A 24,260-nucleotide genomic window follows, 5' to 3' on the forward strand; every position below is an offset into this window, starting at 1 on the left:
AGGACGCCGGCGGCGCTCTTGCTCATGCGGGGACATCGTCGTCGTCACCGCTGCTGCGGGGGCTTCCCTATCGTGGTGAGTGCTAACCGAAATAACTTGCCTCGGCAAGTTCTCTGAAAACCCTAGATGGGTTCTTGATAACGATGAAGATGACTCGTTTCAACTCAATGAAAACGCGGGGTTGGGATCCCATGTGGGTCTTGACCCTCGCGTTCAAGTTTTTCAACGCGAGGTTGACCTTCGCGTTTAAATTTTTCAACGCGAGGTTGACCTTCGCGTTTAAGACTTCTGACGCGAGGTTCGACCTTCGCGTTGGGGATTTCTGACGCGCGGTTCGACCTTCGCGTTGGAGATTTCGACATGAGCCTTTAACCCTTTATGTTTCAGGCTATGTCCTTATGTTGATAGCTCGCCGCTAACTTCTGCTTTTGACTGTGCAGTACTTCTCCCAAACGTGCCACTTTCACAAGAGCATCATTTTGGGTACATCGGGGGACCTGACGCGAATGAAATATTCAGTCTTCAGAACCAAATTCCATTGTGTACTTTTCCTGATTCGGAAAGAGCGGAAATGATTAAATTCCCTCAATGCTCTACTCTCAGGATTTTGATAACTGATTTAGACATGGAGACCCCTGCTGGTCATGCCCAGTTTCCTAAACCAGCGTTCATATTTGGAGATCGCATACCAGCCAATGATCATCTCACACACGTGGAAGATTCGAAGCTGCTGCGGAGAGTTGATACCCGCTTCTTATTCCTCCCCAACATGAAGAGGATGTACCCTCTCTCCTACTTTCTGAATACGAGCTGCCGTCGGGGTTTGACTTTCGACATAGTGAAGGAGAAGGAGAACGTGTCGCTTGGATTTGGTTGTCGAACTCGTACACAAATCGAGGGACAACTCAAGGGGTTAAGACCTGGTTTGTTTGAGAAGATTGAGCTGGTTCAGGAGATGCCACGTCCAACGAACATCTTTATTCGCCAATTCCTTGCAACCCAGGGTGAATTCTCTACCCAGACGTTCAGATCCCCTGGATGGATCTGTTCCGGAGAAGGAGGTTGGTGGACCCGTATGGTTGACTTCGTTCTTGAGGAGCTTAAGGACTCGCTCGCTCAATCGGGGGAGTCGTGCAGAGTCTTCATAATTTCTTCGCTATGTTGGAGAAATATAACCCTGACAGCTGCACATTCTTTATGCCTGCTGGAGAGTTAGGTTTTGCTCTTCATGAGATGCAGGCAGTGTCGGGGCTGTCACTTGGAAAAATGCCCTACGAGGAGTTTATTCCCACCACTGAGGAGCTTTCCTTGCTGAAGGTGACGTACCCTGAAATTTATGCTACCTTCTGGGAATTGATGTGCCACTTCCATATATGTGCCCAAGTCTTTGGGATGCGTGGAGGGGGCATTATGCATACCCCGTGGGCAGACTATCTCTTTCAGAATTTGAACCAAAAAGATGTAGCCGTATACCGCGTTGCAGTTCTCTCTCTTAAGGATGCCAAAGCTCGAATTACGGCTTCCAATGCTACCTATAAGACAGAGCATGCCGAGGATGATTTTGAAGCTGGTGTCGAATTTGAAAGTTTCCACTACCAAGCCACAGTTCCTATCTCTGACACGGCTCTGCTTGCAGGCTTCTTCATGATTTGGTTGAAGCGGTGCGTAGTACCGTCAAGACCGATAGAGGCAATATTAGCTGAGGTAGTGTACCCAGCTGTTTTGCTAGCGCATGGGAGACCTGTGAGCCTCCTTACTGCTATGGTTGGCTGTATTCAGAATGGCCTGAGGGTGTTGACTTCAGAACTCCTCAGTGCTTCGAGAGTCAAAGCCGCTAAGAAGAAAGCTGGAAAAGCTCCTCAACCACGTGTACCAGTGCCATACACATATTTAATGGCCTGGTTCGTGTTGCATTGCCCTTCATTAATGACGGGAGTGCATGAAGGGGGTGATGCTTATACTCCCTTCGTACAAAGATTGGAGTCGGCCACGTGGACTAGTTCTTATATAGTCAGGGCTCGACAGCTTCTATCCCGAGAGGATAATTACCAGGTTTTCTGCTGTGCTCCTAACTTTGACGGGGCTGATGTTAAGGATGCTCGTTTCATGGATTTGCTTTTTGAAGGCTCGTCTTCTTTGGAAGAGGGTACATTCAGCTGGCTTCTTATGATCAGGTTGGGCTACCTGGTCTATCGCTCACGGGAGAAGTGCGTAATCGAGCCTTACATGCCTTCTCGGTTCGCGAGACAGTTTGGATATGACCAACTCTATGTTGGCAATCCTAACCCGGCGTTAGCTCAGATTGGGAATTTATACGAAGGAGCTCGCGCATGGTACTTTTTCTCCGCTGGGGGAACCCATGCGCAATTCACTTTACCCAACTCACCACCCGGCTGCTCTACTGTTATGGATTTCCGCCAGTGGTTTGCTGAAGCTTCTCGGATTCCGGAATATGACGTTTATACTTCATGTATAAACGAGATTCGGGAATTGTACCGTTCACGGAGTGGTTCTGCGAGTACTCGTCTGTCAGGGATGGAAGAATACTTATCTTGTGAACAGGAAGCGATCGGAGCCACTGAAGCTCCTGAGGACTTGTCTACCGTAAAACCTTCTGAAGAAGAGGTTCCTACGGGAATTGAAGAGGGAGAGCCAATTGATGATTCTCCCAAAGAAAAGACAACTGAGGCGATTCCTGTAGAAGAGTCCGTTCTTACACCTCGTTCTCTCAGATCAGGTAAGAAAGCTCTTTCTGCTGCTGAGCAAAGTGAGTATGACAGGAGAATCCGTAAGCGGATACCTGTCATGGCCAAGAATTCCAAAAGGGCCAAATTAATGGGGGATGTGATGAAGTCTGCGCTCGTTGAGCGTTCTGCTGACGGAGAGGACGAAATGCCCCAATCGATCCCCTCAGTTCCTGAAGACGATAGGGTTGGAGAGGGTCCTTCTTCTGAAGTTGCTCCAACACCTGTTCAGGATAATCATACGGATCCAATCTATCCAACTTTTCCTCCTCCACGCTCAGGAGCTCTGAAGAAATCAATTGATGAACTGGAACGTTGGATGCAAACAATTATTGGTATGGTCAGTGTTGAAGGAGCTTCGCTTGAAGACTGCGAGTCCATCTTGAACCAATGTTTGGATGATATCAAGGCCAAAGGGGATGCATCCTGGACTGAGCACTGCCAGGGTGGGATCACTCTTTTGATGACAGAATTGACAGCTTTCAGGGAGTTACAGCGCGCCAATTTAGATTCTGAAGTGGAGTCGGCTCTTTCCTTGGCGATAATCTCGAGAGCGCATCACCCAGGGAATCTTCGCAAGGAACTATCTGATAAAATAGCCCGTATATCAACTTTAAGGAAGCGACACTCTAAAGCATATGCTAAAATCAAACGTGTTGCTTCTGATATCCGTGATATTGAAGAGACTATCGCTCGATTAGAGGCCGAGTTGGACCAGAAGAAAGCTCAATTGGCCCACTATGAGGATGTCAGAAAAGAGCTTGAGCATAAAAGTGGCCAAATTTATACGAAATTTTGCCGTACACTCCACGCAGCTGAGCAGACTCGTAAGGACATTGTTGCTACTCTTCCTATTGAAGCAGAACTCAGAAAGGAGATCGAGGAACAAGTTCGAGCGGCTCACCGGGAGAAACTCTCTGCCTTCAAGTCTAGGCTAAAAACCCTCAAGTTAATGAAGCCTGATGTTTAGCTCTTGATCTGTTTTTGATTAAGGAATTTTGTATCTTTTTCATTTTGTGTTTGGATTAACATCACTGAATGAAAACGATATCTCTTTTGCTCTTTATCGTCTCTTTTTGTTGAAATCTGGTTCAAGACAATAGAAAATAATGCAAATGTTATCGAAATTCCCTTTATTATTTATTTAGAATAATTCCATCAAATTACAATCGTCAGAGGTGTAGTGTTAACATGACGAAATACAAGATAGAATTACACTATGAATAGGCAACCCCCGGCCTGATTTGGTTGGGGTTTAGGGAGCTACATGATTTACGGGAAGTATCTCTTAATAAATTTCCCATTAATTGGCATCATGAGCCTGTCTCCTTCTTGATTGATGAGGCGGTATGCTCCGTTCGAATAGACTGATTCTATTACGAAGGGCCCTTCCCATTTAGGATTGAACTTCCCTTTGGTTTTGTGTGTCATCACCATGGGTCGTCTGTTGGCCAACACTAGATCGCCTTTCTTGAAAATCCGTTCCTTGACCTTTTTGTTGTAGGCTTTGGAAATACGGGCTTGGTACAACTCGATCTGTTGTTGAGCTTGAAATCGCTTGTCGTCTAAGGCTTCAAGTTCTTGCAGACGTCGTTGATGTTTTTCTTCTTCTGTTAGTTCAGTTGTGATAGCGACTCTCAGAGAAGGAATCTGGATTTCCAATGGCAGTACAGCCTCGCAGCCGTATACCAAAGAGAATGGCGTGGCTCTTGTAGAGGTCCTTACTGTAGTGCGGTAAGCCCAAAGACATTCTCCTAGTCTTTCATCCCAATCGCGTCGGCTTTTAGAAACAAACTTTTTGAGAAGCTTCACTATGGTTTTATTGAAGGCTTCTGCAAGACCATTTGCTGGCGGATAATAAGCCGTAGATGCAACACTTTGGATTCTGAATTTATTACAAAATCTCTGGAACCCAAAACTGACGAATTGTGTCCCGTTGTCGTGAACTATTCGTCTTGGGACTCCAAAGCGATAGATGACGTGATGTTTGATAAACTTGATCACGTTTGAAGTCTTGACTTCTTTCAACGGGATTGCTTCCGCCCACTTGGAGAAATAATCGGTCACGGCTAGAATGAACCGGTGTCCCTTGGATGTCGGAGGGAAAATCGGTCCGACGATATCCACTCCCACATTTCGAATGGCCAAGTCGCCGATGTGGGGTGTAAGTTTCCAGGTGCTTGGTGGATGAAATCCCCATGAATTTGGCACGCGTGACAACGTTTAGCATAGTCAACCGCGTCTGAAAACATTTTCGGCCAATAATAGCCGATTCGTCGGAGACGATCTCCTAATTTAGCTCCAGGTTGATGAGCTCCGCACATTCCGCCGTGAGCTTCCTTGAGGGCCTCTTTTGCTTCTTTCCGGGAGAGACATCGAAGCAAAACTCCATCATGCGATTTACGATACATGACTTGAGAGACTGCGTCGTAATAGAATCGGAGGGCCTTTCGTTTGATAGAAGCCGCTTCCTTAGGATCTTCTGGTAGAATTCCATATACGGCATAGTCAATGTACGGGAATCGCCAATCCCTGGATTCAAACTCCATAGAAGTTGTACAGACTTCTCCTGACGGTGTCTCGTCTAAGTTTTCTTCCGTAGGAATTTTAGAAAAGTATAATTTCCGTCCCGCGACTGGAATAGTTGTTTCAGTCTTCGGTGGCAACGCTAATGAGGTTGCCAAGGAGGCTAGAGCATCTGCGTAAGCATTCTGAGCTCGTGGCACGTATTCGATAAAGAAGCCCTCGAACTTTTGAGCCTGCTCTAGCACTGCAAAGTAATACGGGATCAAATCCTCATGACGTGCTTCATATTCTCCTCGAACTTGATTAACGATGAGCTGAGAGTCACCGTAAGCTTCAAGATGCTGAATACCAAGTTCTTCAGCAAATTGCATGCCTAATAGCAGAGCGACATGGCCGTTCGGAGAGATTAATACTATTCCTACTCCCGCGGTGATCGCTCCATGAGGATTTGCTCTGGATGCACCGTCGAAGAATAATTTCCACACTTGCGTAGCTTCTTGAGTAACACAAGTTTCAGCGACTTCGTCAGGTAACTCCTCGTACAACTTAGATATTCCCGATACTGGGTGATCGGCTAAGAAGTCTGCCAGTGCTTGACCCTTGACCGCCTTTTGGGGCATGAACTGCATGTCGTACTGTGACAAGAGAATCGCCCATTTTGCAAGCCGGCAATTCAGAGATGATGGTTTCGTCATCAGCACTCTCAAAGGATTTACTTTAGAGATGACGTGAATTGTCTGTCCAACTAGGTAATGTCGCATCTTTTGAATTGCGAATACCAAAGCGAGACATTCTTTTTCGACCGAATTGTACCGATGTTCGGCTCCCATCATAGTCCTGCTTAGGTAGTAAATGGCTTGTTCTTGACCTTGGTCATTGCTCTGGGCCAGCAAAGCTCCAAGAGAATGGTCCATGGCTCTCACATATAACAGGAATGGTTTTCCTGATATCGGGGCCACGAGGACTGGCGGTTGAGTGAGATATTTTTTAATCTCCTCGAATGCTTTTTGGCATTCTCCATCCCAAACAAAGGATACTCCTTTCTTCATGAGCTTCAGTCTGCCTTGCAAACCTCTGAGCTCTTTGATATTCTTCGGAGGTGGCATGTCTTGGATGGCACGCACTTTTTCCGGGTCAAGAGAGATTCCTTTGGATGTAACAATAAATCCTAGGAATTTTCCACTTGAAACTCCGAGAAATGATTTTGTTGGATTCATCTTCAGCTGATGTGCTCGCATGATTTCGAACATTGTCTTCAGATCTGCAAGATGATCGTCTTTGCATTGACTCTTTACCGCTATGTCATCAACGTAGCACTCGATTTTCTTCCGGAGGTGTTCGTGAAAGATCGTGTTCATTGCACGCTGATAAGTTGCACCTGCATTCTTCAGGCCGAAGGGCATCACTGTGTAGCAATACACCCCCAGTGGTATTCTAAAAGCAGTGTGCTTCTCGTCGTCCGGGTGCACCTGCTTTTTTCAAGCCGAAGGGCATCACTGTGTAGCAATACACCCCCAGTGGTGTTCTAAAAGCAGTGTGTTTTTCGTCGTCCGGGTGCATCTTGATCTGATTATACCCGGAGAATCCGTCCATGAAAGACATCCTTTCATACCCGCAGCATATCTTCATAATTCCAAGCGAAGACGTCTATGTATTCTCGGATGAGAGATATAAGGTCTTCCTTCTCGGTGGATGATAGGTCTTCGGCTATAAAGATGGGCTTGGGGTCAGACTCATCTCCCATGTTGACTTGGATCACTTTATCTTCAGTGGGTGGTTCACGTTGTTCGAAACGCATATCCCACAGGATATTGAGACGCTTGATCCAAGGATCATCGGTCGATTCCAATAATTCCTCGTCACCCCTTGTGTCTTCGTCTGGATGACTTGTTGAAACCATGTTCACAGTCAAGTTTTTAAAGAAGGGTCCAATACTGACGTCGGACTCGTATGACGATATTCCAGATGACTGGTCATGACGTAAGTAATTACTGATTTCGTTTTCCGAGACGGGGGGAGGTGTGACGTAACCCACGCCCCTTCCGGTTTTTTGATAATAATCCGGAGGTTTTCCTTCAGGAGTGAGAGACATCCGGATCGGTGTTCGTCTTCCCTTCCCGAAGTTCAGGCCCTGTTTCTCATTAAAATTATACCCCATTCGTTTCATTAAGTATTTAGAATTGGGTTCATGGTAATGGAATTGGGGGACCCCATCGTCTTCTTCCGAACTTTCACGTTGGAGTGGTTCGGATTTGACTTTACCAAAACAGATCGGCTTCTGCCCTCTCCTTTTGGATGGGACTTTGAAGAAAGCCTTCTGTGCGTCCTCCACTTCTTCATCCGAAGCGAAGGATGACTGGATTGGTAAGGTGAGTGACGCCTCGGTGCACAGTACGTGCCATGGGTTGGTACCTGCACTAGAATTATTCTCTATTTGTTTATTGTTAAGAGAGACATCAGACAAGTACGCTAAAATAAAATCTTCATTAATGCACCACTCGCCCCCACTCGGTACATCATTATTACTCTCACCCTGACCTAGTACATCAAAATTTAACTCCCAAGGACAATCTTCATCGGGGTCTGGCTCGATGTCAGCTTCATTACCGCTGTCCACATCTTCTTTCTCCTGAGATTCTAAATAGAATACGGAGTCGGTGTGGAAGTTTTCTACTCCTCGGAAGGGGTATTTTTCTGCGATCAAGGTTCTGACTTCGCCCTTGTCGTTGGCGTACTTCATGACCTGGTGCAGAGTAGATGGGACAATGCGGTTTGCATGTATCCATGGTCGTCCTAGCAAAAGGTTGTAGGACGTGTCCGCATCTATGATGTAGCATGCTACCTCAGACTTGAGATCTCCGATCTGGCATCTGAGTTTAATCTTTCCCAGGGGTCGGGTACTGTTTGCATTGAACCCGAAAATAGTAGTCTGGGTGGTGTGCAGCCGGTGCATGGGAATCCCTAGGACCTGCATGACCCTGTAGGGCATGATGCTGAGTGCTGAGCCCGGGTCAACTTGAACACGACTGATTTCGGAGGATCCGATATATCCTGTGTAGTACAGTGGTCGGTCATGTTCATGTTTGACCTGCATGTCTTCTTGCGTGAACGATATGCAGGGTAGACTTCTCGCCGCTTGCAGACATTGCAGACAAGTTTGATCATCAGAGGCTTCGTGAGCCGGAGTGACGTGGGTGATGAAGCTCTCTGTATTCTTCAGGGCTTCAATCAGAGCTTCCTTGGTAGTTTTGGATAACCTCAGGAGCTCATATAAAGTCATTCTGGCCGGTATATTGGCCAGCTGCGTCATGACGTTGAATTGGAAGGGAGCGCTCGACTCTCCAGTTTCCTGGTGGAGATTTCTGTGGAATCGGAGCTCCTTCTGTTTTTCTTTGTCCACTGGCTTTTTCGGAATAGAACCCCCAGCGTCTTGGGGCTGTTCCTCGGCCTCTGGAGCGTTCTGGCCATAATCTCTCAGGTAAGTCAGCTTCTGGAGCGTTCTGACCGTATTCCCTCAAGTAAGCTTTTCCTGACCGAGTGCCATGGTTGTCTCCTGGGTATGCTGCCAGGGCAATCCTCTCTTCTTCTGAATCAGTAAGAAGTCTGAGGTAGTCATTATTTTCAGTAATGGAGGGGCTAATCATGTTGGAAGACTTAGCCTTGCCTCCCTTCTTTTTGGACGGGGTGTTCGTCCATTGTTGATCTCCTAGCAGATCAGGGTGGACCCACATGATTTCCCCTTTTGGGGTAGTGAGGGGCACCAACCCCCTGTCCTTCTGACTATGCAGGTCAGCATTCTTCAGGCGCATTTCTCCCTTACGGATGGGTACAACACCGTTTGCGGTTACCACCGGGGGAAAGTTACCAAATTGGACCGCTATCATATTAGTAGATACGGTCTTCTGCTCTGGCTTCAGTGTGAGCACATTAGCGTTCACCAAATTCTGCAGGATGTCCTTAAATACATAGCACTTTTTGGTGGGATGTCCTAGGAATCTGTGATAACGATAATAGTTGGGATCATCTACTTTCCCTGCTTCATCCGGTTTCCTGATCTCAGGTAGTTGCAGTTTGTTGTTCTTTCGAAGCAACTGGAATAATGTATCCACATGCTCCTCTTTGAACGAATACTGTTTGGGCGCTCTTTGTTGATTTGGCGCTTTGCCCTGTTTGTTCGGCGGTGGAACTCGCGTGTAGTCGGCTGCCACAGTCTCCTTTCCCTTAGACCGCTGGGCATTTTTGCTGATTTTGCTGCTGCGGCTTGGGTTGTGGCATTTCTTCGGCTTTGACCCGTGCCACTATTTCTTCAGCTTGTTCTCCTTGTGAGACTAGTTGTCTCCAGGAGCGACATTCTGCCACCCCCATTTGAGCAAGGAGCTGGGTCTGCAGGTTGTGCCTGCAAGTTTCAACCAGAGTTGATTGGGTCATACCTGAGGGGCATCGCAATGCCATGCTGCGGAATCTCTCCACATAGGTTTTGATGGACTCTCCTTTCCTTTGCTTAGTGGCAAGAAGAGTTGGGACTGAGACCTCCGTGTCGTCCTCGAAGAATCTAGCCAAGAAGAGCCTTTTCAGATCTACCCATTTTTGGATAGATCCAGCAGGCAGCTTCATGAACCATTCGAATGCGACACCCTTAAGGGTACCGATGAACAGCCTGGTCAGGATGGCGTCGTTTGATACTACATCCCCAGTTTGGGACTTGAAGTAGTAAATGTGCTGATTTGGCGATCCTGTACCATCGAACGGTTGTAAGGTAGGGGCCTTAAACTTCGGTGGGTAGGGAGCTGTATCCCACTCAGCAGGGTAAGGCCGCACTACCCCTTCTTCGCGGAGCTCGCTTCGGTTGGCGATCGCGTTGAGGCGAGCTTCCAGTTCATCCATCTTGGTGGACTGAGGATGCAGTTCTTTTTCCACCTCATTCTCACCTTCGGAAGAGGACCCCAGGTTGTGAGTCTCATGATCTGACTGTTCATGCACTCTTTGTTTTCCCTTTGAAGTTGTTCTCCGGGAAGACTCAGGTTTGTGGCCTTTTTCAGCAAGAAGCTGAGCCAGCATATCCTTCAATTGGAGAAGTGTCTCCTGTTGCGCCTGGAGCATGACATGATGTTCGTCCACTCTTTTGACGATGTCTTCGTGGTTCCCAGACATGTAAGCGGAGACCTCGCGTGCCCCAACAGAGCTTGAAGATTGAGATTCGGCTATTGCCGAATGCTCCTCACTCGTTGTAATGCCTTTGGCTAACTTTTGATAGTCAACCGGGCGAATAGCTCCTGTTCGAGTCCGAGTATTCCGATATACTCCTTCGAACTGGTCACAAATTTCTCGGACAGTTGGCGGATGACTCTCTTGTGACTCGTCAGAATCAGTATGCGAGGCCTTCCCTCGGCCGATCATGTTGATAGTGACCTGTGAGTATTCCGCTTCAGTTGTCTTTTTTCTGTTGTGGCGTTGTCGTTTGGCAGGCCTAACAACGTTTGTCAACCTGTCGAATACGGACTGCCGAGGTGTGGATGCACAACAAGAGCATTCTGACAGGACGGCCGAGATAAGCCTCTCATATTGGCATGAGTGAGCTGCTTGTGCTGCTGATTTTCCTCTCGACAACAGTTCCCGCAGGTCAGGAACTTGGGAGGAAACTTTCCCCGGGCTTGGAGGTGGAGTTGGAACCCCCTGCCCTTGGGTAGGTGAGATTGGTTCTTGTCGAACGTGAATTTTAAAGCCACGCTGACTTTTCTGAACCTGACGAAACTCTTGAAGATCGCGTTCCTGAGAAATAACGCGAGGGTCGCGTTGAGAGTTGTAAACACCAGGCCGAGGTCTGCGTTTAAATGATGAACCTGACCTCTGAGGGTCAAGTCTTGGCTGAACGCGCCCCTGAGGGTCGCGTTTGGTTGGTGAAACAGACTCCTGAGAGTCATGCTTCGTTTGAACGCGCACCTGAGGGTCGCGTTTAATTTGTGAAACAGACTCCTGAGAGTCATGTTCAATTGGAACGCGCCTATGAGGGTCGCGTTTGGTTTTGGCAGCTCCGTTCTGAGGGCTGCGTTTTGAATGAACAACGCGCCAGTCAGGGTCGCATTTGAGCTGTATCAGCCTAGGCTCATAGTTGGGCTCATTGCCACGCAGTGAGCGCTCTTCTTTGAGGACGCCAGGTTCGGTTAGATCTTTAGAAACGCGATCTTCGCGTTGGGCCAACAATCGGCTTTCTCGTAAGTGTGCTCGTCGATTGGATCTTCGTCCGTCGACGAGCGGCGTTCTTTTTGGCTTGTTTTTTTCAACCCCCGCCCTTTTGCAGGCAATACGATCAGTTGACGTTTACAGGACCTTCGTTCTCCTCAGAGGCCACTGTTGTGGCCTGAAGCATGTCCTTTGCGAAACGGAGGTGGGTCCTTCCGCCATCAGAGCCAGTTTTGTAGTTTCCTGGCGAAGGTAGAGGGCTTTCTTCGGCTCTTCAACAACAGCTTTGATCTGCCTTGGAGATCTATGCGGACACCATGCTTAGCTTGGGGCTAAGCGATCCAGGGATAAGGCCTTCCTCGTATTTTTGCTTTGATCAAACTCTAAGCGACGAGAGTTTTCTACCAGTCGTTCCCATGAGGTGGACGTACGACTGGAGCCACCACTTCAATCGACCCCCCCCCCCCCCCCCCCCCCCCCAGGAGAAAGCAAGTCCCAGCAGAGTCGCCATCTTCTTGTTATGTTGGAAAAAATTTGTAAAGAAGAGTAATAAGAAATTTGACTTTGTATTTTCCTTTGATTCCGATTACATTCGATTAACAAGAGGCGAGAACGAATTTTGATTCTTCTTTGTTTAAACAAGGGGTTCTTCCTTGGCAGCGATGGAGGTGCTTCGACGTTCGTTTATTGATTCGTCGAACTTGCTCTCCGTTGACGATCCGCCGTCTTTTCTCGTGGGAACGCCTGAACTTTCGTGGAAGTTTAATGAATACCTGATGAGTTTAAGAACTCTGAACGAGTTTTCGAACTCTGTGATAGAGTTGTTGGAACCGAAAATTCGTTAATAATCAACTGTTTTTTTTTTCTGTTGTTGAAGGATTCTTTGCCTCACAGATTCTGATCTTCTGGAGTTTTGATATCAAAACCTATCTCCTAAAGGATTTCGTTTGCCTACTGAAATCTTCCAAGCGCGAAGTGGTTGGAATCCTGAGAATCCAACCTCCTGCTAAATCTTTGTTTTGCGAAAGAGCCGCCCCTCAACCAACTCGTGTGGTTTTTGATTCTGATCATCCATCCCTTTTTCTCCGTTGGGTTTGGTTGAGCTTTTTTAATAGGGGGAATCAGGAAGATCGTAACTGACTCCTATATCCCGCCCCCATATGTGGGCGGAAAATCACCTCAGCAAGGTGGATACGGTTTTTGGAACCGTTCGACTCATGTTTGAGTGAGTCAAAGACGCCATCTGGCGTTTAAGAAACCCAACTTCGCTTCTTAGATTGACACGCGAAGAGTTGGGTGTTAGTGAACACCATTGAACGCGAGGGTCGCTCACGTTTGGCTTGTGCATCGACGACGCGAAGGTCGCTGTTGGTTGAACACCATTGAACGCGAGGGTCGCTCACGTTTGGCTTGTGCATCGACGACGCGAAGGTCGCTGTTGGTTGAACACCATTGAACGCGAGGGTCACTCGCGTTTAGCTTGTTGCCTGCTTGGAAACGCGGGGGTCGGTGTTGGTTGAACACCATTGAACGCGAGGGTCGCTCGCGTTTTGGCTTGTTGCCTGCTTGGAAACGCGGGGGTCAGTGTTGATTGAACCCCTATGAACGCGAGGGTCGCCCGCGTTTGGATTGTGGCTTGGCGACGCGGGGGTCGCCTTCATTTCCAAAGTGATGACGCGGGGATGACATCCGCGTCTCAGAATGAGCTATTTGACTTGTAGCTTCTTCCGTGGTGCATTGCAAGGACCGTTATTCAGTAATCCTGGCTTTAGCTGTTGTGGGGTGTGAAAGTCGTCAGATTGTAACTTTCACTATAGATTGTGAAGATTGCTGAATAGAGTTTTCATCTGTCGTCGGAAGTGTCGTTGAATTGTAACTCTTCTCGATCTATGTGAAAAGCCCTCTATTCGCAACTTTCGATTATCGACCCGAAAGCTATTTGATTGTAGCTTTCGTTGTAGGAGCTAGACGGGAATCAACATCCATAGTGTCTTAAAGACGGATATTTGCCCTCAGCTCTCTACCAAGCAATTCACCAACTAAGTCCAACCTTTTATTTCTGAAATCATCTCATTGCTCATCAACATCTCATGCTGTTGTCGCAGCCATCAAGATCAATCATCTCAGAAGTGAGGTCGTGTTCGTGGCAATTGTGGAGTTGCGGATGCATTGATTGGGAAGTCGTCTGATTGTGACCTCCGTTGTCGGAGCTTGTTTGGATAGGCTATTTATTATGATTTTTAGACAGCCTACAGACACGTTATATTTATATTTGATAATTTTGATGTTATGTTTGAAAAGTTTGATGATTCTAAGTATTTAAGTTATTATGAATTGTTAGTATTTATAATATATCTAAACAATTAACAAACAATATAACCTACGTTATTTGTTACGTTTTTTTTTCTTTTCTTTTTTTGCTTTTTTGCTTTTTTCCCCCTTAACCCTTAACAGGAGGCCAAGCATTATATAACCCATTTTTGTTATTTTCAACATTGATACATACATATGTTTGTATGCATATATAATGTGTGTGTGTATACCTTTATATGCATGTATATATGTAACTGTGTGTGTGTGTGTGCATGTGCTATGCGTGTGGAGGGAGTGAGGGAGGGAGATCACCTGCCACATGAGGAAATATTTTCCCTATGGTGACAAAAGTCAGTTTTCACCATTCAATTAAATGCTTAATACTATTCATATTAATCTTTTATATATTGTATATATACATCAATAATATCGTGATTCACTTATTATTTGTTCAGAGGCTTAGTGGTAGAAATATTCTATTGTAGCAGAATCATTACTTTTTGGAACCATTCTATTAAAGATCAAATAGCTTGAAAATAGGATGTATTTATATGTGTGGATATACATTAAAACATACATATACACACATTTCTATGCTTGTCTGATGAAAAGTCTTTGATCGTGTTCGTTGTCTGATGACAAATCTGTTTACTGGATTTTTTATCTAGTAGTGATAACTGGACAACAAAATTTATACAACTTTTGTACTACAATACACAAAAACCTGAGGTCCTTTCTTGTGAATTGAATTGTGAAGAGTTTCTATGGACCCCACGTTTTTGTATCTAGCAGTACAGGAGTAGTACAGCTTATGTAGTCTAGTTGACATTTTCCTTTTTAATGCGTGCAAATGTTGTTTATTGTTCGACTCTTGGGATGCTCATGCACCATTCAGGTATTTAAAATAATGCGGGAGTTTTTCTTCCTACTTTATTTACATAATATTGGTTTACTAGATGGGAACTTTGAGTATATAACTAGTTTTCTGTTTAGCAGGTATTTTAATTTACATTTAATGGCTGAATTTGAAGTTCAGTTTTCTTCAATCAATTGTTTTTACTACTGCAGATATATTATACAAAACAAGCATCAACTCCGGAAGCGTATTAGAATATGCTCTTGCTTTCACAAGTGCAGCATTGGACAAACACTATAGCAAGTGGAGTGTTACTCCAAAGACAGGCTTTATCAACATCACCACTTCAAAAGATTTTTATCGAATTTTTAGCGGTCTTCAATTTGTAAGTGCAGCATACTATATCACTTACAATTTGTTTTTATTGAATTAACTAGACCCGATATAGTGCTAATATTGTACCTCCATTTTATATTTACACTGCAAGATGATACTCAAGCTCAAACTCCATTGCCTGATTAAACTAGTAACCATATACTATTGTAATTCATGCGATCTACGAACCTTTGATTCCTGACCTAACAAGATGTCAATGAAGAAACAACTGATTTTTGGGTTTGCATTTATTTGTTGCTATAGTGAAAGGGCAAGGACCTTTCCATGCAAGCTCATGGAGAATAAAACTCATCTGATATGTTACTTTTGGTGTTAACTATTTAATATTAGAGACAAATCGGTTGTAATAGGATCTGAAACCTAGTTCTTTGAAGTCGTATCCATCTATGTTTGACAGTTACGAATATGTAGCCATTATTTATCTTATACATATGCATAAGATGGTCATTGGGCATTGTTTACTAAAAGTTACCATATTGGATAAACTGAAAGCCAATTCCAGGGAATTATAAAGCCTAATCTGCTATCCTTTACCTTATTGGATGGATAGGATTCCTCCTGTATTATCGGCTTCTTAGTGACCCCTTTGTCATAATTCTTATTATGCCCAATCCTTATTTCCCTTCATGTACTTAACCCATGAAATTACTGAAATGTATTAGTTTAAAATATGAGAAATTTGTGACTAAAACATGCTTTAACATATTAGTTTAAAACAAGACAATTTTGTTACTAAAACATGCTGTAGTTTCCGCTTTGCATTATCTGAATGTACCGCCAATGAATCTCATCTAGAATACATTCTTTTCATGTCTAGCTTAAATGTCCATGATAGTTGGTTTCTCCCTATCTTGGTTTTTTAAACTAATTTATATATTCATTGGAGCATTTTAATTGTCAATGTTCTTTATATTTTGATAGGCACAAACTAACATATACATTTACTGGGTAATAATACCTCATAAATGTATATATGTCCATTTAAGGGCATAGCTTCTTTATGCTTCTATTCCAGAGAATTTTTTATATCGTTACAGATGTAGTTTGTTATGTTTATTAACTTATGTATATGATCTTGATTCTGGTTTGTCACATGTCCTTTGTGCACATGGTCAAATTTCATCAGATATGCGAAGTGAGCCTTGGTATCATCGTTTTGTGTGCATGCTCTATGATATGAAGTGTGAAAAAATCAGGATAATTTAATAAGCTATGGGCTGCATATTGTCTGCATGGTAGATAGTTTGATTCTACTCTTTATTTTCTTGATAACTTATTGACCATGATTCATTTATCAAAGCTCTTTGGATCTTTTTTTTAACAAATAAATAATTGTTCCTACGGAACCTTCTACTAGGATTGACCGTTGATGCACAGCACAAACCATTAATTTTTTTTTATTACTTGACTTAATTACACTCTTTGGATTTCAGGGATACTTGGAGGAGACAATTCTTGATCATTCAAAAAATCATGAACTGCTGGGCGACTCTGTAGCTTGGGCAGGCTGTACTATTGTCTACTTACTTGGTCAGCAGCTGGACTTTGAGCTTTTTGATTTTTCTTATCAGTTCCTTAATATAGCAGAAGTTGAAAATGCAACTGTCCTACATTCCATTTCTTCTGATCGGTCCAAGAATGCCAGTAGTTTGCAGGTATCAGCATCCCACAAACCTGATTTCTATTTTTTATGGCTTGTTTTTATAAATATTTGATTATAAGGGAGACAGCTGAAAAAAATCTTGAGGTAATCGAAATTCCAGACACAGCTCTCATTATTAACAGATACTACTTGCATGTTTTAGGTCTTTCTGCTGTGTTTCCCTTTTAAAGTTGTCTGATAATTGAAAATTGTACCTCATTCCTTCTTTTTGACATAATCGGGAGTTATTTATGAACCTATGGAAGAACCTGTTGAATTGTTTGTTCCGCTGAGCATAACTTTAATAACTTGTTATCTTCCTTAAATTTCTTGAGTTTCTTGTGTTGCCTATGAGATATATTCATTTACTGATGTAGTTACTAAAAGATAATGTGGCATCAAAAAGTTTTAAATTATAGCCTAAAATTTTTGCTTCGTAACAAAAACAATATGACCTGAAAATCATCTTCGAACAGTCTGGAAGCCAGAAATAGCTGAATGTAATAAATTTTATGTCGACTTTAGCAAATGACTTTCAGTTCGTAACAAAATCAATTATGACCTGACATCAAAAGGTTTTAAATTATTGCCTATAATTTTAACAAAAACAATTATGGCCGGAAAATTATTATTGCCGAAAATTTTAACAAAAACAATTATGGCCTGAAACCATCTTCGAACACTCTAGAAGCCAGAATAGCTGAATGTAATAAGTTTTATGTCGACTTCAGCAAATAATTTTTGATGGAACCTCGGTCAGTAGTTTCTAATTCTATTTTGTTGCTTTTGTTGAAGGGATATGAGAACCTACTAGAAGCTATGAAGAAAGTTAGAAGGCTTAACAACCATGTATTCTCTATGTTGAAAGCGAGATGCCCACTTGAGGATAAAGTCGCCTGTGCAATTAAACAAAGTGGGGCGCCACTGCATCGTGTTAGATTTGTCAATACTGTCTCTGCCTTCGAAACACTGCCACAAAAGGGGGCCTAAATGGTCATCTGCTCATCCTCTTGACCTATAACCGTAAATGTTTATCCATCTTAGATATTTACACAGAGCTATAATGTGTTTCGAGTGTATTCACGTTCCAATATCCTCTTGAGCTGTAGTTATGAAAAAATTTTATCAACTTAGATGCTTGTACTCACAGCTAGTGCGTGTCTATTCATTTTGTATGCCCTTGGCAGCGGCATCCTTCTTTCATCCTTCTTTCAGTGTATTTATAAGCTTCGCTGTGTATTGTGATCTTGTTGCAGTGAGCTGTTTGTATACATAAACTGGTCAATAGTATGTTGTATATGTTTAGGCTCCTATTCGTGTCGAATCAGCTGCCAGCTTAATGGTAGTTCAGAGAATGCCGGGATACTTGCACTTGTAATTGCTTTGCGTCCAGAATAACGAGTAGTTTTTGTCTAAAAGTAATTTATAATGGAGTGCTTATTTTCCTGTAAGTGCGAATACTATTGCATTTATTACTACCAGCATTATCACACGTGCATATGCACGTGTGGTAGGTGCAAAAAAAAATTTCAACAGATCCCTATAAGGAAACGTGATGTTTTTAGCATCCATTAATATTGTTTGTATATGTTTTATTTTTTTTTATGTTGCAGAATAAAATGCACATGCCTAATGCACAAAATTTATAGTTTTTTTTTAAAAAATATTGTATGCTTTATATTCTTTGGCTTTTTGGGCTACACATATTATTGTTTTTGCTAACAGGAGCTTGTAATTTTAATTTATATTCCTTTTAGAATCTAAAATATATTAGATATGTACTTATAGGCCCATATCCTACGTTCATGAAGTGTGCAGTATGCTATGGAATATTCTAGAAAATCAAAAAAAAAGAGAGGAAAGAAAGATAAAAAGTTTGTGATATATGGAATATTCTAGAAAATAAAATAGAGGGGGATAAACAAGGGGCATCTCTTGTTTACCTTTTTGCCCTTCCAAGTATGATAGAAAATGAGAATACATCCACCACTCGTCTAAATTTTAAATTAGCCCCACTTGGTTTTTTTATGTAGTAGTATAGGTTTTATTTTTTTATGTAGTAGTATAGGTTTTATTTTTTTATATAGTAGTGTAGATTTTATTTGTTGGAACTCCCTTTTCTTCGTATAGTATTTCAAGGCATATTATTACGCATTCGTGTCCGCATAATAACAGTCTCCTTGAAATATGGCGTTGATATAGTGCTTGAGTTCAGTATCTATCAACTTAAGTTTTTTTTTTGGTAATTTCCTTGCCTATTTTCAAAACTTTTTAAATTTGACTGTGCGCTTTGTTTCATGTTCTATATTCATCAGAGATTTTGCTGACAAATCCATCTTTAGTGTTTTTGCTATTATTTTAAGCGTGCGGTGTAGAAGTTGGATCTGCCTTTTTTTATCATTCATCCCAATTAGTATTTTGCTTTATATTTATATATTGTAAACTAAACTATTGCTTAATTTTTTTTTTATCAATTCACAGCTCCTTGCGTTTAAATAAAAGCTAAGGTCGATGTTTTTATCTTATAGGAAAACTCACATGGGTCTTAAAATCTCGAGTTCATAATATGAAAACAATTGAAATCCTAGTCTGACTTGATAATAATTAATTTTATAAATCACAAAGTACATGTTAAATCTCAACGCTAAAACCCAATCCTAACCCAATTGAAAACCCTCACTCCATGTATAGCTTCCAGAGGGGAGAGAGGAAAGAAAAAAGTTGAGTTTATCAATTTATTTACTCTATCACCCACAAATTCTCACCAAATTCCATGATAATTTTTCAATTCCCACCCCATTAAGAAACCTAAACACAAAGATTAAGCAAAGGTTTCTTTTGGGCAACACCCTTGTGACCCCCAACGGTCATCTTGGCTCAAATAATTTCTAAAGTGTGCCTAAATCACAGCCGTCAGATTAAGTTTGGACGGTCAATGTCCTAAAATGCTCAACTTTATTAGTTATATCCTACACAACTTTATTAGTTACCCTCCATAATAAAGATTTTCTAGAATTGGCAAACTTAATGCAGGGTTAATCTAAATTACAAAAAATAAGAAAGATCACATTTTAATCTCGGAGGGTATTTAAAGAGAAGTGTTTTCATGTCTTCTTGAAGAGGAGCGTGTGTTATCTATCATAGTGACAGTGAGTTTTCTGTATAACTTCTTTTCATTTATTTATTTATTTATTTATTTATTTATTTATATGTTATAACCGGCCAATTTCTAGATACAGTTACCATTACAGGGCCAAAAAAAAAAAGTTTATGATGGGTTGTGTTAATTTGAGCTGGGTATCACAGTAACTTGATGGGTTTCTACAAATTTGAGAAATGATTGGTCCTTTAGAGACAATTTTGCTGAATTTAGATTTTGATGCACATAGCATGTTTGATATAATGTCTTCCAGAAGCAATATGCAATAAATGCTAGGTAATTGGACGTTAGGGGCGGTTTTTTAAGGCATCAGTAGATTTCAACCTGAACAAAAAATATATATATTTCGAGAAGTCATATCATGTATACTATATGCTGTTTGCAGGATGGAGAGAACTGCTGCTCCTGAAGGAGGTAGTAAAGGAGCAAGGCCTGAATCATCCGCACGAGAGAATGATGCGTATTTTGTGAGAAGGAAAGAGTCTCTGCGAGCCCGATACATATATGGTTTCATATTCTTCAAAACAAATTTATTTGCTTGGTTTGTTCGTGATTATGGGCACAAATTCCCGAGTATCCTTCATTGTAAGTCACTTCTAACTTCTAAGCCACTATATAATCCGTGAAATATATGTTGAACTTTGTTAATGCCTTACCATTCTTGCCATGCTTTGTTATTTTCATACAGCTTTTCCAATTAATAGTCCACACTATAAGAAATTCTTTTTCCAATGGGTATCAAGAGTTCAATCCTTCCGCGAAACATGACAAGACAGCATGCTCGTGTAACGGAGCTCTATTGTAAAATGTACTCACAATAACATTATTTAGTTCATTCATATAAATGCCCTATTGATCTTTTCACCTGTTTCTGGATATAATTTAGCGTGTTTAATGTATGCTCTTAAAACTCTTCAGAATAAGCAAACTTTTCCCTGGCCTTTAACATTCTTTCTTTCTTTCTTTCTTTCTTTTCTTTCTTTTCAGATATAAGTGTCTGCAGCATGAAGGACAATGATTGTTTTCACGAAGGAGGTGTGCTTCGTGTGAGTTTTGGTTGCTTTGTATCTTTCATTTAACATACGAGTCAGCTCTTCTTATTCTGTAATGCATTTGTAGGCATGAGCATTATCATTCCTTATCCTGTAAACTACATTTTAGGCTAAAATCTAAGTGATTCAAATGGAGGTTGCCAAGATATTTGAACTTATTGCTTTTACAAACTTTGATGTAGAGATAATTCATTGATTTCCTATCTATGTTCTTGTTTTGATAGGCAGTGTCTTTGACAGTAGTCTGTCAAAAGAAAATTTGGAACCTCCTTTTTTACCTTGACAATATTTCAGATATATTTCTTGTTAATGTCTGTAACCACGTATGGAGCTAAAAAGCTGCATGATGTTCGCAATTCGTGGCAATCTAGATGCTGGGCTTTGAAACTCGTCTTATATCTCGCATCGGTGATGGTTTCATTCCTCTTCCCAGCAGATTTTATCCAGTTATATGGTATGTTGACTTTTAAATATACTCTGAGCTTGAAGTTTATTCTAATTAATGTCTTTAAGTTGTAGTCACTGGTGGTATTGACTGGTGACGAGATATAGCTCAAGCCAGTTCTAACTATCTTGGAATAAACTTCAATGTTGACTATAAGCATTTAAGATATGTCATTCATCCTATTTCATTTTCATTTGACTAGCTTTGCTTGACATAGCTGAATGTAAAATAATAGAATTTATCAAAGTGTTTTATAGAACAAGATTTTTATCGTATGTATCATATAGTGTTTATGCCCTTCTTCTTCGTTGGGATGATTTTAAATTTATGATAAAGGAAATAAGGAAGGAAAAAAAATAGCAAATGGCATGATAGCTTATTACTTTGATCTTTTTTGCAGGTGAAGTTGCTCGCCTTGGTGCTGGGTAATTTTACAATCCTTGTACGCACTTCTTATTATGACATTTCTTCTAATTCCTGTGGAATAGCATGTATTTTTTTTCTTTCTATGAAGTAAAGTTTGGAGGAGGGTTTGCATAATAATTTGTTACATTTTTTTACAAGAAAGTTTGCTAAAGGAATTAAGTTTTCTCTAACACGAATTTAGTAATGTTTGATGCACATATAGCTTCAAGATTAAAAATTATTTTACCCAATTATTATTTTTTATACCCATAAATCATGTTTTATCAGAGAATGTATCACTATAATCATAGACTGCCCTTTGGTTCTAATTGATGCTAAGCTTTAATTGAGACCCATGATCTGTGTTAATTAACTAAGCAGCGCTTATGCTGACCCTCTAACATATCATCTAATGTATCTTACACTTTTTTGCATTGGATTTTTTACTGCCTTTTTTTATTCTATGACAACACTACCTTGGGTATTTTTCCAAATGAAAGCTAAAGAAACTTTATCCCATGTCTTTACTCTCTGCTCTTCTTCCCCCTTCTTTCCTTGGTTTTCTATGCAGCAGAAACGGACCGAAGCAATAATACGTCTCTTGCTGACAAAAACATGTGGGCAAATCAAGAAGAATAAATTAGGAAGAGAAAATAGAAATTGGAGCTTTTCCCTCTTGATTAAATAAGAGAAGAGAGGAATGATATGGAAAAGTTTTTTCTTATTTTTCACTAGAACAAATTTCCAAAATATACGAGATTGTATATGTAGATCGAAGATGCCCCAAATAGCTTAGAATAAATACATTTGATATGTTTAACATAATTACTAACAAACCTACTAAAGAAGTGGGACATAACATGAAATTTCATCATAGGGTGTTTCTTAAGGCACGCCTTTTGCCTCAGTGAGTATGAAATATTCCCTTATGTGTATGAAAAAGATTTCGCTCGGTATTGTTATGTTATTATCCTTGCTCATGATTGTTGATTCAAAAGAATGTTCTCCTTTTCTCCTTAAAGAGTTTCCTTGCCTTTTATCTGATGGGTCTTTTCTGATCAGGATATTTCTTCTTCTCCAACTCGTAAGTGTCATCCACTTCATCGCATGGTGCGACAATCGCTGGATGCCAGATTCTCAAACAAAACAGTGGTACGAAATGACGTCACAAACATCTGATACATTTATTTTGGGGGAATTTACCTTGTACAAACTTTGGATGTATAAGGAATATTATACTACACTAGCAAGAACTTGTTTCAAGATTGAAACAAATCGTAGATGGCAATAATTTTACTAGTTCTTTGTCTTGGACAATCTTTGGAAATGACTTATAAATTGAAAAAACTGGAGGTGACTTTTTACGAAAACTCTCCAATCTATTCAGAAATTTTAAACGGAGCTGAGTTGATCATCCTATAATAGGAATGAGCATACCTAAGCTGTTGAAGGCTAGCATGTATACTTTTAAACTAGATAGCCAGAAGTATATAACTAAGAAAATGTAAAATGTTAAGAATTGTAAAATGTCAAGGACCCTTCACATAAGTAAAGGGGAAAAATAATCATTTTCAACCAGCCACTTGTTTAGACAATCTCCAGAATATGCACCTAAACACTATTCATGTTGAAAGCTCCCAGATGAGAAAGACGTATGATATGATTATATCTGCATCAAGGACCATTTTCAACATGAACAACATTTTTGGAAGTTATTGTCTGATTTGTTGTTATTTATTCTTATAGTTAGTAGAACTTGGTAAGTAATTATAACCATCTTCCTAATTGTTAAATGAGGTCAGTTATGGAAAATCTGCAAGCTTGTCGTGGTAATATATTTCTTTTCTTTTCTTTTTTCCAGTGGCCTTCTGGGATTATTTTTGTGCACAGCTTTCAACATAGCTACTTTTGGTGGGATTGTTCTGATCTGTCTTATCTATGCTCGGGATGCATCCTGCATTTTCAACATTTTTCTTGTTACATGGACTGCGGTTTTGGCGAAAATAATGATGGTTGTATCGCTTCATTCTAAGGTATGTTCTATGGAACCCTTCTCTTTCTTTGGTGTTTTATTGTCTCAATAAACTCAAGTAATATTGCATACTTCCAACAGCTCCGACAAGTTGTTATAGGATGCTTCATTCTTTCTATGAAATCTTTGTTCCATATACATCATAATAGTTGTTTCATACTTCCAGCAGTTATGATAAGCTGTTATAGGATGCTTCGTTCTTTTATTCTCTATATGCAGTTTATCTTTGTTCCACATACAATATAATAGTTAATTCAGCTAGTATGTTAAATTTTAGGCTCCATAAGTTAGGATGCAAGAGTACCTTACCTCAAAAAAAGATAGCCTACTTCTTCAAACAAAATGTTGAATATCAATCTCAAAGTATGTGTGTTATAGAGGCTTTATTATTAGGAAACTTGTAATAAAAAAAAGATCCCCTTTAACGATATTTCACGATCATCCTAATTAGGTCACATTTATTTCTGAATATGTGCTTGTCTCCGTTGAGTAACTGAAAAGAGCCTAGA

General features: G+C 41.2%; 2 protein-coding genes across 7 annotated transcripts in view; both read left to right on the forward strand.

Annotated features, from left to right (window-relative positions):
• LOC109838122 (protein PIR-like) lies at positions 626–18,108 on the forward strand. Its single transcript, XM_020406590.1, has 4 exons — positions 626–1,061; positions 14,778–15,004; positions 16,449–16,670; positions 17,453–18,108. Exons 1-4 carry the CDS (start codon positions 626–628, stop codon positions 17,645–17,647), a joined length of 1,080 nt encoding a protein of 359 aa, XP_020262179.1. The 3' UTR covers positions 17,648–18,108.
• The window catches only part of LOC109836471 (probable serine incorporator), a 7,344-nt gene continuing 2,643 nt past the window's right edge, over positions 19,560–24,260 (forward strand). Inside the window, exons 1-7 of one of the 6 annotated variants that reach the window (XM_020404371.1) lie at positions 19,560–19,806; positions 20,203–20,402; positions 20,805–20,863; positions 21,164–21,323; positions 21,715–21,739; positions 22,782–22,871; positions 23,581–23,752. In XM_020404371.1, the coding sequence (XP_020259960.1) occupies positions 20,204–20,402; positions 20,805–20,863; positions 21,164–21,323; positions 21,715–21,739; positions 22,782–22,871; positions 23,581–23,752 (705 nt within the window). In that variant the 5' untranslated portion in view covers positions 19,560–19,806; position 20,203. Of the gene's footprint in view, positions 19,807–19,843; positions 20,094–20,202; positions 20,403–20,505; positions 20,626–20,804; positions 20,882–21,163; positions 21,324–21,714; positions 21,740–22,781; positions 22,872–23,580; positions 23,753–24,260 lie in introns of those variants that run through there. The other 5 variants (XM_020404367.1, XM_020404370.1, XM_020404372.1 and 2 more) reach the window with 5 other exon arrangements.

This window comes from Asparagus officinalis, chromosome 4 (assembly GCF_001876935.1).
Source record: "Asparagus officinalis chromosome 4, Aspof.V1, whole genome shotgun sequence".
NCBI lineage: Eukaryota > Viridiplantae > Streptophyta > Magnoliopsida > Asparagales > Asparagaceae > Asparagus > Asparagus officinalis.